A 15,919-nucleotide genomic window follows, 5' to 3' on the forward strand; every position below is an offset into this window, starting at 1 on the left:
GGAGGCAGCTGATTGAAGTTTCTCTCTCAGCGATGTTTTTAACTCTATTCCTCTCCCTTCCTCTCTGTAAAAAATCAATAAAATATATTTTAAAAAAATATTTACTGAAGGCTTATTATATACCAGCTACTGTTTTTAGGTGCTGGTAACACAACTCCATATCTAAAATCTTGTATTTATGTTCAGATTGTTTTTCTTCTTGTAAAATGGAAAACTTTCCTTATTGGAATCCTGTTCTTAAACTTGCCCTCTGGATCTCATCCCCTCTCACCTTTTCAAGATCTTGATATTTCACTCCTGCCTGATGAAGTATCTTCAGTTTCTCTTTCTATTACAGTGGTTCTCAACCTTCCTAATGCTGCGACCCTTTAATACAGTTCCTCATGTTGTGGTGACCCCCAATTTCATTGTTACAAATTGAACATAATTAAAGCATAGTGATTAATCACAAAAACAATATGTAATTACATATGTGTTTTCCGATGGTCTTAGGCAACCCCTATGAAAGGGTCGTTCGACCCCCAAAGGGTTCTCGACCCACAGGTTGAGAACCGCTGCTCTATTAGATCATTCCGTTACATATAAATATGTTAAAACAGAACTCCTGCCCTTTTATTTATTCTTTCATTTCTCTGTTCCTCTTATTAGCAAACTCCCTGATAGAGTTGTTTGCACTCAACATGAGGCTGCACAACACCACTATAACTACCCATGTTGTCGTAGTAATTGGTAGTCTTTTATAATTTATATAGATTTCTCAGAATTTGATGAAATAATCAATTCCTCCTAATAGAAAGACAACTGTTGGCTTTCTGGGTACTACACTTAAAGGCCAGACTCTAATTTTTTTGCTTGATTTCCCCCATATCTGGTTTTGCTTTGTTTTTTCCACCAGGCTCATCTTTTTCTTTAAATAACTCCATCTCTATCCAGTTGCATAAGCCAAAACCCTAAGGTGTCATTTTTTTGTTTGTTTATTAAATAAGAAGTTTATTTAAACAATAAGAACCTTGACTTGAAGGGAAAACTATCTAGGATTCATTTCTTTTAGAGTAATTTATCCCTACTGAAAGACAGATTGGCCTACATATAACAGCTGTATACAAAAAAGTTATTAGATTGACCTTGGTTTTACAGACTCAAATCTCAGAGGGAAGGCAGGTGTGGGTGGGTGGGTGGTAAGAGATTAATCAAAGCACTTGTTTGCAAATATGCATAATCCATGGACACAAACAATTGTGTGGTGAAGGTCTGTGGAGCAGGGGTGGGGGTGGACTAGAAGGGGTCAATGGGCGGAAAAGGGGGCCATATGTAATACTTGCAACAATAAAGATTTTTTAAAAAAGAAAAACATTAAAATTCTCCACACAGGTATGCAAGGATTTTTATGTTGTTCTTTTTTTGTTAAACAGTAAGAACAAAATAGCTTCCTGGAATATAAAGATAAGTGCTGAATGAGCGTGCTACTAAATACTCATTCACAGAACAAGTATTTTTCCCCACTCATCTCCATTAGATGCAGATCAAAATATACCATTGGGCATTTAGTTTTTAAAAAATGCAAATGTTTGTGCACCTACATGAGTTACTTTACAATAAATGTAAGAGAAAGGGAAAAATGAAAGAATTGAGAACACTATACTATAGTGTTCAGAATGTGGTGGAATCAAATTGCAGTTTTCTAATAGAGAATGTCTTCTTGGTCTGGAGCAACAGAATTCCGGAGTAAAGTAGCAGGTTCTCTCTTTAGTAGACACCTCCTATCTGCTGCTGGAACACATCAGTTATATATTCATCCTCCATTTCCAGCTGTGCAGTGTGTCTGTTTCATTGATTGGCTGCCCGTCAAAATCAGAATCTGATCTGCCTCATTGACAAACCCCATGGTTCACAATACACTTTCATTAGTTTACTAAGTGGCGTATGCCTCTTAATCTTAAACTGTACCACAGAACCATCCTGCCCCACCACCTTAAAATTAATATGATCTTTGTTCTCAGTCTTGATTCCTTCCTTGGGCTTTTTGTTAGCCATGGCCAGCTCAGGAGTCTCCTCAGCTGCTGCTTTACAGAAGAGGTAGAAGGTCCACACCGAAGAAGCACAAGGAGCTGCAGAAGAAGGAGGCAGCAGCAATGGAGGAGGGAGAGGGTGCACCTTCATGGGTTATGCCATAGGCAAACAAGTTCTTTGGTTAATCTCCTCCCACCTACCCACACCTGCCTTGCCTTTATTGCTCCTTTTCCCTCACCCTCCTCATCTAATTCATTGGTCAATCCTATATTTCCCTCCAAAACTCATTTAGGATTAGTACAGTTCTTTCTTCTCCTAGTCCAAGTCTTTGCCGTCTCTTGTCTGAACACTGCAGTAGTTTCTTTTGTGCCCCTATAATTCATTCTCTATGTAGAAATTAATGTGATTCTTCTGAAACCTAAACCAAATCATATAGTTCTCTCACTTGAAAACCTTCCAGGGATTTTTTTGTTTCACTTAAAATCCTAACTTCCTTTGGTCCCAAAGGCCCCACTTCTCTAATCTTTACTCAATATTCTTCTCTTAACCTATTTCCCCCATATTGATAATATTTTCCTTGTTCTTTGAACATTCTCTGTTCATGCCTCAGGGCCTTTTGTATTTGCAGTTTCTTCTGCCCAGAGTATTCTTTTCTTAGCACAATCTTAGCTGAGCTCAAATATTAACAGTGAAGCCTTTTATCTTTACACTGTCTAAAATAGTATCTGAATAACCTCTCTGCAATTATCTTGTTTTATTTTATTCTTTTTTCTTTATCATTGTACTCAAATACAAGCTTTATGAATACAAACACCTTACCTGTTTTATAGTAGGTCACTATATCTTCAGCCTGGCATATAGCAACTATTGAGTCATAAATTATATTGCTTGAGTGTCTCTTGGTTTATTTTACAGGAGTGATTGTTGAATGCTCATATCTTAGCTAATTTATTTCTGTTTAGGAGAGAGAAAACTAAAGCTAGGTATACAGGGTGGAGCAAAAGGAGGTTTACAGTTGTGAGTATATGGGACAGTTTATTCTTGGATTGTATTATTATTAATTACTGTATTATTTTCCATATGAGCAACTGTAAACCTCTTTTTTGCCCCACCCTATATTTTACAGCTTCATTGCAGAAAGGTGTAAAGGGTTATTGAACAAAATGTCCCTTGTATGTAAAAAAAAATCTTACACAATTGGTGGGATTTCAGTGAGTTCAATGTTATAGTTCTTTACTAGTAAAGTAGCAGTTCTAGTTAGTACCTATTTTCAGGAAGCTGGGAAATACTAAAAGGTAGTAGGAAAGTAGGAGGAACTAGAGCCCTGGCCACTGTTGCTCAGTGGTAGGCTCATGCACTGAAGGGTTGCAGGTTTGAATCCCAGTCAAGGGCACATTCCTGAGTTGTAGGTTTGATCCCTGGCCCCTGTAGGGGGTGCATGAGGAAGGCAACCAATCAATGTGTCTCATATTGATGCTCCCTCCCCCCCCCCTTCTTCTCCTCCCCCTCCCTTTCCTCCCACTCTGTCTAAAAATCAATGGAAAAAATATCTTCAGGTGAGGATTAATAAGAAAGAAAAGAGCAACTAGAGAGGAATTGAAGTTTATTACATACATTATCTGAGTAACTGACTATGTACTGACCATAATAGACTACATTAGGACAATGTAGAAATAGAAGGGATATAAAATTCTTCTATATAAGAAGTTTAATCCCTGACTGGTGTGACAGTGGACTGAGCATCAACCCATGAACCAGGGTTCAATTTCCGGTCAGGACACATGTACGGGTTTCAGGCTCAATCCCCAGTAGGGGGTATGCAGGAGGCAGCCGATCCATGTCATCAATGGTTTCTATCTCTTTATCCCTTTCCCTTCCTTTCTCTATAATCAGTTTAAAAAATATTTTTTTAAAAACCAACTTTCTCATAGAAATACCACAAGTGGTGGTATTTTTTTGAATGATTATATTTTGACTAGGATATTTTAAGTCACATTCTCTTTATTTGAAACGAAATTTCCCAGATCATATAGTTAAAAAATAACAGTTTAAAATATGATTTTATTTTCTCAACTCTAGAGCCTATGTAAAGATACTCTTTGGAAGCTATATGGTAATGTGCTATATGGTATGGTAATGTGAAAAATAGGCACTTGAAGCTGATTCAAGCTTTGTGTGGCTAAAGAGCCAAATAAAAGATTCTGTTATAAAGAAAACAACCAAATAGAAGGTTTCTTTCAGCACTAACCGGTTTGGCTCAGTGGATAGAGCGTCGACCTGCCGACTGAAAGGTCCCAGGTTCGATTCCAGTCAAGGGCATGTACCTTGGTTGCGGGCACATTCCCAGTAGGAGGTGTGCAGGAGTCAGTTGATCAATGTTTCTCTCATCGATGTTTCTAGCTCTCTATCCCTCTCCCTTCCTCTCTATAAAAAATCAATAATATATATATATTTTTTAAAAGGTTTCTTTCAGAATTCAGAATAGTCTATTAAGGGGAAAAGTAGATTCAAAGAAGTTTGGCTTAGCATTTAATAACTAGAAATTCAGTGGATGAAAAGATAGCTTGAAGCATATTTGGCAAATGACACTAGTTTGGTAAAGTTTACAAAACACATTATAAGAAGGAAGGCTGCCAGAGGATTATTGGGAGCTTCTTGTTGGTAGTGTAATTAATAGATTCAGAGATTACCAAGAGTTAAGTCTTCTTTTAGTAATAAAATATTTTAGTTTTTCATTTCCACATGGTCATTGAAAGCAACTCAGTGTCAGATGCATGTAAGAGTGGTTAATGGGCACTGTTCTGTACCTAATAAAAATTAATGTAGATAAATCATCAAGGTGGGTTGGTCCTGTACTTGATAATGAAAGGAACTTAAGGATTGTTCTTGGCCTTTTGACTAAGATCAAGTGGAAGGAACTTAAGGATAAAATTACAAAATTATTAGTTGTAATAGCAAGTTGCACATTTTAATAATCCCTTCTTAGATAAAAAGGTAACCAGTTTGTACCCTGGCCACCATACACTCATAAGGATCACTTTGAAACTAGACAGAATACTGAGCTTTTCAGTAGAGCAAAGAACTGAGCAAAGGTAACTTGTTTGTAAATGGGGAAAGGGGACGAAGTCTGGGAGACTATTATCCAGCTGGTGTGGCTCAGTTGGTTGGGTGTGTTCCTATGCACCAAGGGGTTGGGGTTCAATTCCCCATGAGGGCACATGCCCGTGTTGTGGGGTTGATCAATCCCCAGTAGGTGTGTGCAAGAGTCAGTTGATTGATAGTTTCTCTTTCATTGATGTTTCTATTCTCTCCTTCTCTCTCTAAAAAAAATTTAAAAAAAACTTTAAAAAATATGACTACTATTATGAAGAGCCGCTATGCCTACCTCTGATGTCACTACTGTAATCATTGATATACTTTTTCCCCATACATTATTTTCTTGAAAAGAGCCACTTCTTTCACATCTTTATATTTTAATTTCCAGCATGTTAGTGTCTTCTACTTAATGTGTGCTCAAATGTTTATAGAATGAATGAAAACTGTATAATTGTAAGTTTTTTAAAGATAGACAGTGTCTTATCTTTATATCTTATAGTCCCTGGCAAACATTAGGCCCTTTATTATGTTTGTTTAATCAGTGCAAATCAAACTGAGGTCTATGATGTAGTTCCCAATGGGCTCTGAGTAATAAGAAGTTAAAAATTTTTGCTATTTTAATTTTGAGCTAGAAAACATTTATGTTTAGAATCATCCTGGATAACCGCCACTTCATATGGAATACTGCCATGAAATTTGTGCAAGTTCTTGAATTTGTATTCAGTGGTTTTGGTACACAGAACACCTAACGTCCTACTTTAACATAATGTTTCTAAATCTACAAAGAAAAATCTCTTTCTATTATAGGGGTTTGTATATTACTTAATTTTTTAAAAAACAGCGAAATAAACACTACCCTGAAGTCTAACTGACTTATGGTCCTTGAAGACTCCCCATGCCATTTTTTTCTGTCTTTTTGCATATGCATGGATATTGTCTTTCTCCATCATTACCTGTTTTTTAATTAATTTTTTTTTCAGTAGAAGATATTCCTGGTATAAAACTCAAATATTCAAAGTCCTATATATCTTTCAGAAGCATTCTCACCTTTAACAAAACCTCAATGTTATTTCTTATCTTTCCTATTACTCAGGTAGATGTATCCTTTTCTTGAACCCCCTAGAAACTAGATTCTAAAATTTGACCTTTTCAACTCCTTCAAGGAGATCTTTCTAGATTCAACTAAACATTTCAGACTTACAAAACTATCATAAACCATACTTAGCACTAGTCTACATGGTATATAGGACAAGAGCCACAACTTGTCAGAGATTAATATCAGATGTTGCTCTCTATGTGAGACCATGTAGGAATACAGCCCGCCATCCAGGAACTATTTTCTTTGGCTCCCAAGGTGACTAGTCAGGTACAAGGAGACAAGATCCACATTGGACTGGTGTGAGAGTCTCCCAGATTTAGAAGTCTCATGTCCCTTAGTAGCCAGTATTTCTTGCCACAAACATAGACTTCTAGGTTCCTTCAAGGGACATGCCAGTTAGTAGTTACTGCATTTTGGGGAAGTTCTGTTCTGTGGCATCTACATCAAGTATTTATAGTTTTTCCAGTCCAGTTACAATTAATTTCCCAATCAAGGGCTATTTTTATTAATGTACCTAGCAATACAGCAAATTATCAGGTTTTTTTTAGTGAACGGAGGTAGAAAGTTAACTAATGATCAAAGCCTCGCCCTAGCCAGTTTGGTTCAGTGGATAAAGCATTGGCCTGTAGACTGAAGGGTCCCAGGTTCGATTCTGGTCAAGGGCACATGCCAGGTTGTAGTCTCGATCCCTAGTAGGGGACATGCAGCAGGCAGCTGATCAGTGATTATCTTTCATCATTGATGTTTCTCTCTCTCTCTCCCTCCCTCTTCCTCTCTGAAATCAATAAAAAATATATTTTAAAGTCTCATGCTGAAGAGGAAAGGTGGGTTTTTTGTTTTGTTTTTAAATTCTCACCTGAGGATATGTTTTGATTGATTTTTAGAGAGAAAAAAAGGGGGAGAGAAACATCGACATGAAAGAGAAACATTGAATGGTTGCCTCCCATACCTGCCCCAACTGGGGATCGAACCCAAAGCCTTTTGATGCAAAGAATGATGCTCTAATCAATTGAGCCACTTGGCCAGGGCAAGAGGAAAGGGTTTTGTTAATCATTTATCCATCTATACCTTTTTCATGGCATTATCCTATTGGTGGATTTTGTATACCCGTCTCTTTTTGCTAACTTACTGCTCCTTCCAAGATCAGAATCTCTTTGAGAGATATGAGTATGTTTTATATATTTTTTTATTCTCTCCAGCATCTAAGAAGGTACCTTAAACATGTAGTGAACATTATCATAGAACTATTTGTTGAATTACAGTTTGTGTACTCCTTTGACTGTAAGTTAAATCCACCAAAAAACTGAGACAAAAATTTATGTGAATGGGATTTATAGATGGAAACAAAGTGTAGGGATGAACTTTGTTCCCTTACAAAGATTTTTTAAAAAAATGTGTTTTTATTGATTTTTACAGAGATAGGAAGGAAGAGAGTTAGATAGGAAAATCAATAAGAGAGAAACATTGATTGGTTGCCTTCTGCACAGACCTCATTGGAGCCCGAACCCAGACATGTGCCCTGAACGGGTTCGATTCTTGGTGCATGGGTCAATGCTCAATCACTGAGCCACACCAGCTGGGCCCTTTACAGAGGTTTTGAGTAAAATAGTCACTTCTCTCCAAGGAACTCACATACTACTTTTTGGTTTAACATGTTGGATATTAGACTGTGTGAGCAATGAATCTAATGCATTGTGTCAGATCTTGTTAATATATGTAAACCTTACATACATATATATAGTATTAAGTATTCCATAAAATTGTGTGGATTTTTCATTGACATGCTTAAGGCTAAATATATCTTTATATAGCCCTTTTAAAAATATTTGAAACCAGAAACTTTAAAATTATTAATTTAAAAACAATTTAAACATTTATAGTTTTTCTGCTGCCAATGACACTGATTCCTTGCTTAATAGCTTTTGTATTGAAATTATGAATGGTTTAAGCAGAAATTGGAACTAAAACTAGAACATTAATCCCATTATGTTACACCATTTTCTATCTATATTCTATTTTGCTTATAGTAAATAATCTTTTCTGCAGTAATAAGTCCTTGTCTCCTAGAGTTTATAATGTCAATAAAAGAAATAAGGAAAGTAATGTATAGAAAAGTGATGTATGTATGTATATTGCTCTGTATTCCTGTTAGATTAATGATACATAAATGTTCAGTGTAACAATAAAACTTGCTTTGTTTTCCTGATTAATTTAATGTCCTGGATTACCAACTTAGAATTTTAAAACATTATTATATCAACATTACAGGTTTATGATTACAGATTATATTTCTTGATGTAAAGTTTATTCTAGGATGTGAAAAATTCAGATATATGTATGGACTCAACTTTAAGAAAATATATTTTAAAAATCTGCTTTACAAAGGAACCATTTTATTTCAAGGCACCTATTTCAACATAATTCTGGAAGTTATGGGAGTATAGTTCAAAAAATAAACTTTATAAGGAGTTTATTTTAGTACACATTACATATTTATTGCTTAATTAAATGATTTACATATTAACAATGTTTTGATATCTTACATATTTAGTGATTTATTTAGAATATGTCCAGCTAGACTCATATTTAGAACCATTTGTTGAGAGTGGAGAGATTTGTTGTTTCACTTATTAATACATTCATTGGTCGAGTCTAGTATGTGCCCTGACTGGGGATTGAACCTGAATCCTTGATTTATCGGGACAATGCTCTAATTGAGCTACTGGGCCAGGACCACTTAGAACCACTTTATTAGAAGTTTGAATTATTGTGGAGTTAAGTTTTTAAAATAATTTAAAAGCAACTTCAGACTGAATAGTCAGAGTTACATTTGGGCATTTCTGATCAAATAAGTAGTGTTACACATCTGTATAATGCATTATAGTTGAGAAAATTCTTTTTCGTATTCTATGTATCATTTGCGCTTCATTCATATTGCTGGAAAGAAGGTGAAGTACAGGTATATTTATTTCCACTTTACAAATAAGAAACTCAAATTTAGAAATATCTATTGAATGGCCAGCCACAGACATGTTAAGTCCCAATTCTGTATTCTTTCTACTGGAGAAAACGTGTTAATTTTGATGGAGTTTGGGAGAGAAAATAAATGCATGTGAGAAGGTGGTGGGCAGCATACAAAAATATTACATAAAAAGTAATACATTAACAATACAGTAAATAAGTGCTATACGTACCCATAGGCTTTGTAAAATTACTAGAGGCCCGATGCATGAAATTCGTGCAAGAGTAGGCCTTCTTCCCCCTGCTGCCAGCACCAGCTTCCCTCCAGCACCCAGGACCTGGGCTTCCCTCCAGCCGCCGGCAGGCACCCAGGACCCTGGCTTCCCTCACAGCCCAGCTTCGTCCGGAGGTTATCCAGAAGGACGTCCAGTCTAATTAGCATATTATGCTTTTATTATTATAGATGATGAGTTGAAGCTATCAGGAAAGTGCTTCTTAAAGAGCACTTTGAAGTAAGCCTTGAGAAATGTGTTGAAATTAAAGGGTTAAGAGAGATTCCACACACAGATGTTTAGAAATGCTAAAGACATCTTCCTGAGTTGGGAGGAAAAGAGATAGTATGCCATTCTTCCAGGTACCCATTGTGTAAAATATATTAAATGTAAGATTTTAAAGTAACTTGGGGAACCTAAAAAAACATTTTTTAGTGAAGAAATACAAAACTACCTACAGCTGTAGGGAGAACAGTATAATTATCCCAAGTGGCCCTTACTCAGCTTTAGCATTATTCACAGTTTTGCCAACCTTGTTTTCTCTATCCTACAGTTTTATTTAAAGTATTTTAAAGCAAATCCTCACATCTTTTAAAGCAAATCCTTACACCTATATATTCTTCAGTGTACATCACTAACAGATAGGGACTTTTTTTAAAAAAGCCACAATACGATTATCTCAGTATTATAACAATTAAGAATATTTCCTTAATATAAAGTACCCTTAAATACCAGCTCATCTTCAGCTTTCCCTCACTTGTCTCAAAAATGGCTTTTTGTAATTGGTGTGTTCAAATTGGGATCCAAACAAGATCCATACATTGTATTTGATTGAAATGTCTCTTGAATCTCTTTTCATCTGTGACAACCTTTTAAATTTGACACCATATACACCCTGTTGAAGAAACTGGTCATTTGGCCTGTAAAAGTTTCAACATTCTGAATTTGATATGTAATATTCTACCTGGCATTTAGAACTAGAGATGTGATTAGCCTCAAATTCCACCCCCCACTTTCCTCTTATTTTTCTTTTTAGCGTGATATTTTCTGTGTTGGACTTTGTAATTTCTATTGCATAGCATTAGAAGAGGCACATAATAAACTTGGTTGTCTAGCTTGGTAGTGATAAGTGATCAACAGGCTGTTGTTAACCTTATCTATTCATCAGCTTTCAATCTTTCAAGATTTTAGCTTCCATAGTTATCTCTTGCCTAAATCCATGATCTCTTAGGGGTTGCAGATTGTTACTTGATGATAAATGTTATACCAGTATACTAAGTCAGTATTTATGTGAATATACATAAACTGGCTAAACAGAGCACTGTAGCAACTATTGACAAAAATTATTATTGCACATTTAGTCCTGTCATTAAAAATTTATTAAAGATTTGTGATAATATTTCAGGAGGTTTTGAGGAAAACAACTTTGACTTTAATATCGTGATTTTTATTAGTATGAGTTTCTGTTGAACTGTTATACATATGTAAACATGGTAGGTTTGCTCAGATTTAATTATTGTTTTCTATTGATTGGACATTTGAATGATTTCTGCTCTTATATCTAGTTTTATGAAGAGTATCTCAATGAACATCTCAGATTACTTTCTTGTGATAAATTTCCGAAGATGGTGTTACTGGACCAAAGGATGTTTGACTTTTGGTATTGGTCACATTGTCTTCAAATTTATGGTGTTCTGGCAATGAAGAGCTTTGAGGATATCTATCATCATGGGACGTTTTAAGAACTCTTCTATGTATATCTGTTGTCCAGCAATTGTTAATGTGTTTTTTGAAATATATTTTTATTGATTTCAGAGGGAGAGGGAGAGAAATAGAAACATCAGTGATGAGAGAGAATCATTGATCGGCTGTTTCTTGCACGTCCCCCACTGGGGATGGAGCCCGCAACCCAAGCATGTGCCTCCAGAATCAAACCGTGACCTCCTGGTTCATAGCATGATGCTCAACTTGTTAACCTTTTAAAAATTACTTTTAGTAAGAAGTGTTATTAGAAATAAGGATCTTATACTTACCTGGCAGGGAAGATACCATAATCAAGAAATGAGGATGTTGATAAAGTATTTCTGCCTTTTTACATTGGCAGTTTATCAGTGCTGCAGCTTTAATTTGAATCATGAGGTTATGCAAAGTATTTGTGATTTGTTTACATGCTTGTACTAAAAGCTTTATTTTTTATTTCTAACTCCAAAATATAAAAGTTTTGGCAGTACTTATTTGAAATATATTCAGAGTTTAATCTAAATCCTTAAGAGTTAATCTGGAAATTCCTCCACTGTGTCGACCTTGCCAACATCACCACTCCCTAAATTTGTAAGATTTCTCCTCAGGATTAACATTAGGAGTGTTAGTGTGTCAGCCAGATAGCCAGGGGCTGGGAGAGGCCGCTGGGCCTGGAGGGTACATGGGAGACTTGACAAACCCAGACCAGCAAACACAGGCCCACATGACGGAGTGGGGACAGGACCCCCAGGGTGTGGTCTGACCAGCCCCCCAGCGCCCCGGGCAGCCTGGCAGCGTGAGGAGGTGTGTGTGGGACCCGAGAAGGGGGCTGTGCTCCTGCCCAGGGTGGTAGGCAGGGGTGTCACCTTCTGAACTCCCAAATAAGAGTCACATGGCTCCACTTCGACCTGCAAGCTGCCCATCACATTACATGGGAGTGTATTTCCTTTCCTTGTAAATAAACCCTCACTCTGCTGCTTAAAAAAAAAAAGTTTCTACTCTAGCCATAATTCCTACATGTTGTATTAATAATAGTAATGTAGATCAGGAATTGCTAAAATTCTACTTCTTCCGTCTATGTAATTTAAAAATATGTATTTTTTTGATTTCAGAGAGGAAGGGAGAGGGGGAGAGAGACAAACATCAATGATGACAGAGAATCATTGACCAGCTGCCTCCCACACCCCCCACCACTGGACATCGACAACTCAGGCATGTGCCCTAACTGGGAATCGAACCGTGACCTCCTGGTTCATAGGTCAATACCCAACCACTGAGCCACAGCAGCAGACAGGACATTTATTTTAATTAAACAAAAGTTTTATCATATGGAATCTAGATAGGATATATCTTATCCACAGGGTGTCTGTCTACTACGAAAAGACATTTTATTGGCAATGGCAAAATAAATAATGACTCTCAGTTACAACAAGACATTTTATTTGTATAGCCAATAAACTAAGTGCTTATAATTTTAAATTGATTAAAAGGAAAAAAAAATGAATGGAATTCTCTTTGATACAACTTTTTCCCCTCCAGACCAGAATCCGTAGAAGCTAGCCCTGTGGTAGTTGAGAAATCCAACAGTTATCCCCACCAGTTGTATACCAGCAGCTCGCATCATTCACACAGTTACATTGGTTTGCCCTATGCGGTAAGTGTCAAGCATTTCTTAAGAAGGGTGTGTGTGTGTGTGTGTGTGTGTGTGTGTGTGTGTGTGTGAAGTTGAAAGTAGATGTGTGTGGCATTGTACTTAAAACTGAATACTTGGAAAACATACTTGTTTTATACTATTTAAACAGGTACATAATTAATAGCTTAATATTTCATTGATCTAACTATATTCAAGGAGTTACAATTCTATAAGGAATTCTTTAGAAGTGTTATTATTACTGTTATTTTGTATTTTATGCTATTAATAGCTTGGTGTTAAAATACATTCTTTTCTTTCTTTTTGTTTGTTTTGTTAATCCGATGATATTTTTTCATTGATTTTTAGAGAGAGTAGAAGGGAGGGGGAGAGAAAGAGAGAGAGATGAACATCAATGTGAGAGAGACACATCGATTGGTTGTCTCCTGGACTCGCCCAGGGCTGGGGATTGAGCCTGCAACCAAGGTACATGCCCTTGCCCAGAATTGAACCTGAGACCCTTCAGTCCAAGGACCGACACTCTATCCACTGAGCCAAACTGGCTAGGGCACATTCCTCTACTGTTACCATAATGGAGAACATTATGTAAGTGAAATAAGCCAGTCAGAGAAAGGCAAGTACCATAGGATTTCACTCATATGTCTAATTTAATGAACAAACTGAACTACCAAGCAAACTAGAGACAGACTCAGAGCAGACAGACAGCTTTTTTGGGGGTGGGGGGTGGGGAACGCTGTTGGGAGTGATGAAAAGATTGAGGGGGGGAAAAATAGAGAACTCATGGACATGGACAACAGTGTGGTGATTGTGGGGGTGGAGGTGGAAGAGGGCATAGAGGGTATAAATGGTGATGGAAAAAAAAGACTAAGTAAAATTGTCCTATCTACTGTTAATTCTAAATTATATAGTAATTTATATAGTAAATTATATATTTACTATTTATTGAGCACTTACGTGCCAGACTCTGTGGTGAGTATTTTTGCATATACCTCATTTAATCTTCAAAAACAACCTCATGAGATAAGGTGTAATTTTCATCTCTGTTTCATAGCTAAGAAAATGAAAGCTTATCTTACTTGACTTACTCAGTGTTACATAGCTAGTAAGGGGCAGAGCTTAGATCAGAACAGTTGCAGAACTGGACACATTTGTGATATTAAGGTACAATTATGAAAGGTTTTTACTATTTGGACCAGAATAAAAAATACCCAATTTTAGAAAAATCTCCTGTTAATACTTTATAGGGATAATATGTCTTTTGTAGTTGTTTTGTTATTCTTTAGCCTTCACATTCCTGAGTTCTTTTTACTTCTGTTCTCACATCTTGCACCTGATTTTACCTAGAAGGCGAAGCTATGTAACCAATAGGACTGTGAAGATATCTTCTGATTTGGGGGATGAGAGGGTAGAGTTTGAGGGAAATCATTGTGAAGGTGATCAAAGTTATAGATTGACATTTTCACTCACTACTAAGGTTTAATATTTAGCTTCACCAAGTCATTATTTTAGAGCTATTAAGAAAGAAATGGCTCTAGCTGGTTTGGCTCAGTGGATAGAATGTCGGCCTGCGGACTGAACGGTCCCAGGTTCAATTCAAGGTACAGGCACATGCCTGGGATGCAGGCTCGATCCCCAGTGGCGGGTGTGCATGAGGCAGCCAATCAATGATTCTCTCTCATCATTGATGTTTCTCTCTATCTCTCTCTCCCTCTCCCTTCCTCTCTGAAATAAATGTTTAAAAAGAAAGAAAGAAATAGGCCATTTTCATATATCTTAAATATTCAAATTAAGGATTGAATTTTAACTTGCTTATTAGTTCATATTATTGTTGAAATTATATTGTGCTGTATTTGTGTTCAATAATCCAGGACCATAATTACGGTGCTCGTCCTCCTCCAACACCTCCGGCCTCACCTCCTCCATCAGTTCTTATTAGCAAAAATGAAGTAGGCATATTTACCACTCCTAATTTTGATGAAACTTCCAGTGCTACTACAATCAGCACATCTGAAGATGGAAGTTATGGTACTGATGTAACCAGGTGCATATGCGGTTTTACACATGATGATGGATACATGATCTGTTGTGACAAATGCAGGTAAAATATTTCACACCATTAGTTTATTTTTGTTGACTGTTGCTACCTTTGATTGTTAATGTTGGAAAAGATAAAGTCACTTTTGAGGGAATTATGAAAGCATTTTTAAGTGAGACCTCTGCTATTATCAGTGCAGTCTGTTTTGCTCCAAAAAAAAAAAGCCCCTATGGGAAAAATCTATCTTAAAATTGATTAGAACTCCTCATTATTAATTATTAGACAATCAGTTTTGATCATTATTCATATAGGATCACATCTCTCTTGTCACTCTTTTAATAGTAATATAAAAACATAAAGTAGTAGACAAGATAGAAATGAGAAGAGAATTGAGTCCTGTGTATTTCTTTTGGAATTATTTGTGCTGTATAGTCAACTGTGATTTTCCAGTTTGGGGGAAATTATACATTTTGATTGATGTTTGTTTGACCTGACTCTCTCACCTCCTTTTGACTTGAACCTTGCAGCACTCTGGAGTCTCCTTGAACCAGAACCACAGTCTCCCCTCCCCCAACCCTGGTTCAACCACCAAGAAAGGCCTCTTCCCCTAGAGAAGGTGTGATTGGGACAGAAAGTGGGGCTTTGTTTTCTTTTTCCTTTCTTTCTTTCTTTTTTTTTTTTTCCTGGTGGGAGGGAGTTGGGGAGGATGGAGAGGGAACAGTAGGATTTCAGCCTGAAAGTTACTGAGTCCATCCCCTGCAGAGTGTGGGAATCAAAGTATTTAAGCAGTGCACTGTAGTGGGTTCGAAAGTTTGATAGTTTTACAGAATTCCCTGGGTCTGGTGCTTATGTCATAGCTTTGTTATTTGATTTGAAATAGTCCAGTGTGAGTATAAATATGCATCCTAGAGCCAAATGTAAATTACTTTGCATTATTTTGTAATATTGTTACCATTTATTAGATTAAGTGATTAAGGTTTGGATGTTATTGTTATATAAACATGCAGTTAGGGTTATATTTCAAAAAGTTGGTTTAACTTTGCCAAAAGGGGGAA

The 15,919-nt window shown here is 36.6% G+C and overlaps 1 protein-coding gene and 1 pseudogene across 2 annotated transcripts in view; one reads left to right on the plus strand and one right to left on the minus strand.

The window, feature by feature from the left end:
- The window catches only part of KMT2E (lysine methyltransferase 2E (inactive)), a 94,641-nt gene that overhangs the window by 39,048 nt on the left and 39,674 nt on the right, over positions 1-15,919 (plus strand). Inside the window, exons 4-5 of the mRNA XM_081101783.1 lie at positions 12,718-12,832; positions 14,698-14,927. Coding sequence (XP_080957909.1) covers positions 12,718-12,832; positions 14,698-14,927 — 345 coding nt within the window. The remainder of the gene's footprint in view (positions 1-12,717; positions 12,833-14,697; positions 14,928-15,919) is intronic.
- LOC308526631 (small ubiquitin-related modifier 2-like) lies at positions 1,747-2,034 on the minus strand (annotated as a pseudogene). The gene has a single exon. The product of its transcript is annotated as a small ubiquitin-related modifier 2-like (transcript).

This window comes from Myotis nattereri, assembly GCF_964212035.1.
Source record: "Myotis nattereri genome assembly, chromosome: 11".
In the NCBI taxonomy this organism is placed as follows: Eukaryota; Metazoa; Chordata; class Mammalia; order Chiroptera; family Vespertilionidae; genus Myotis; species Myotis nattereri.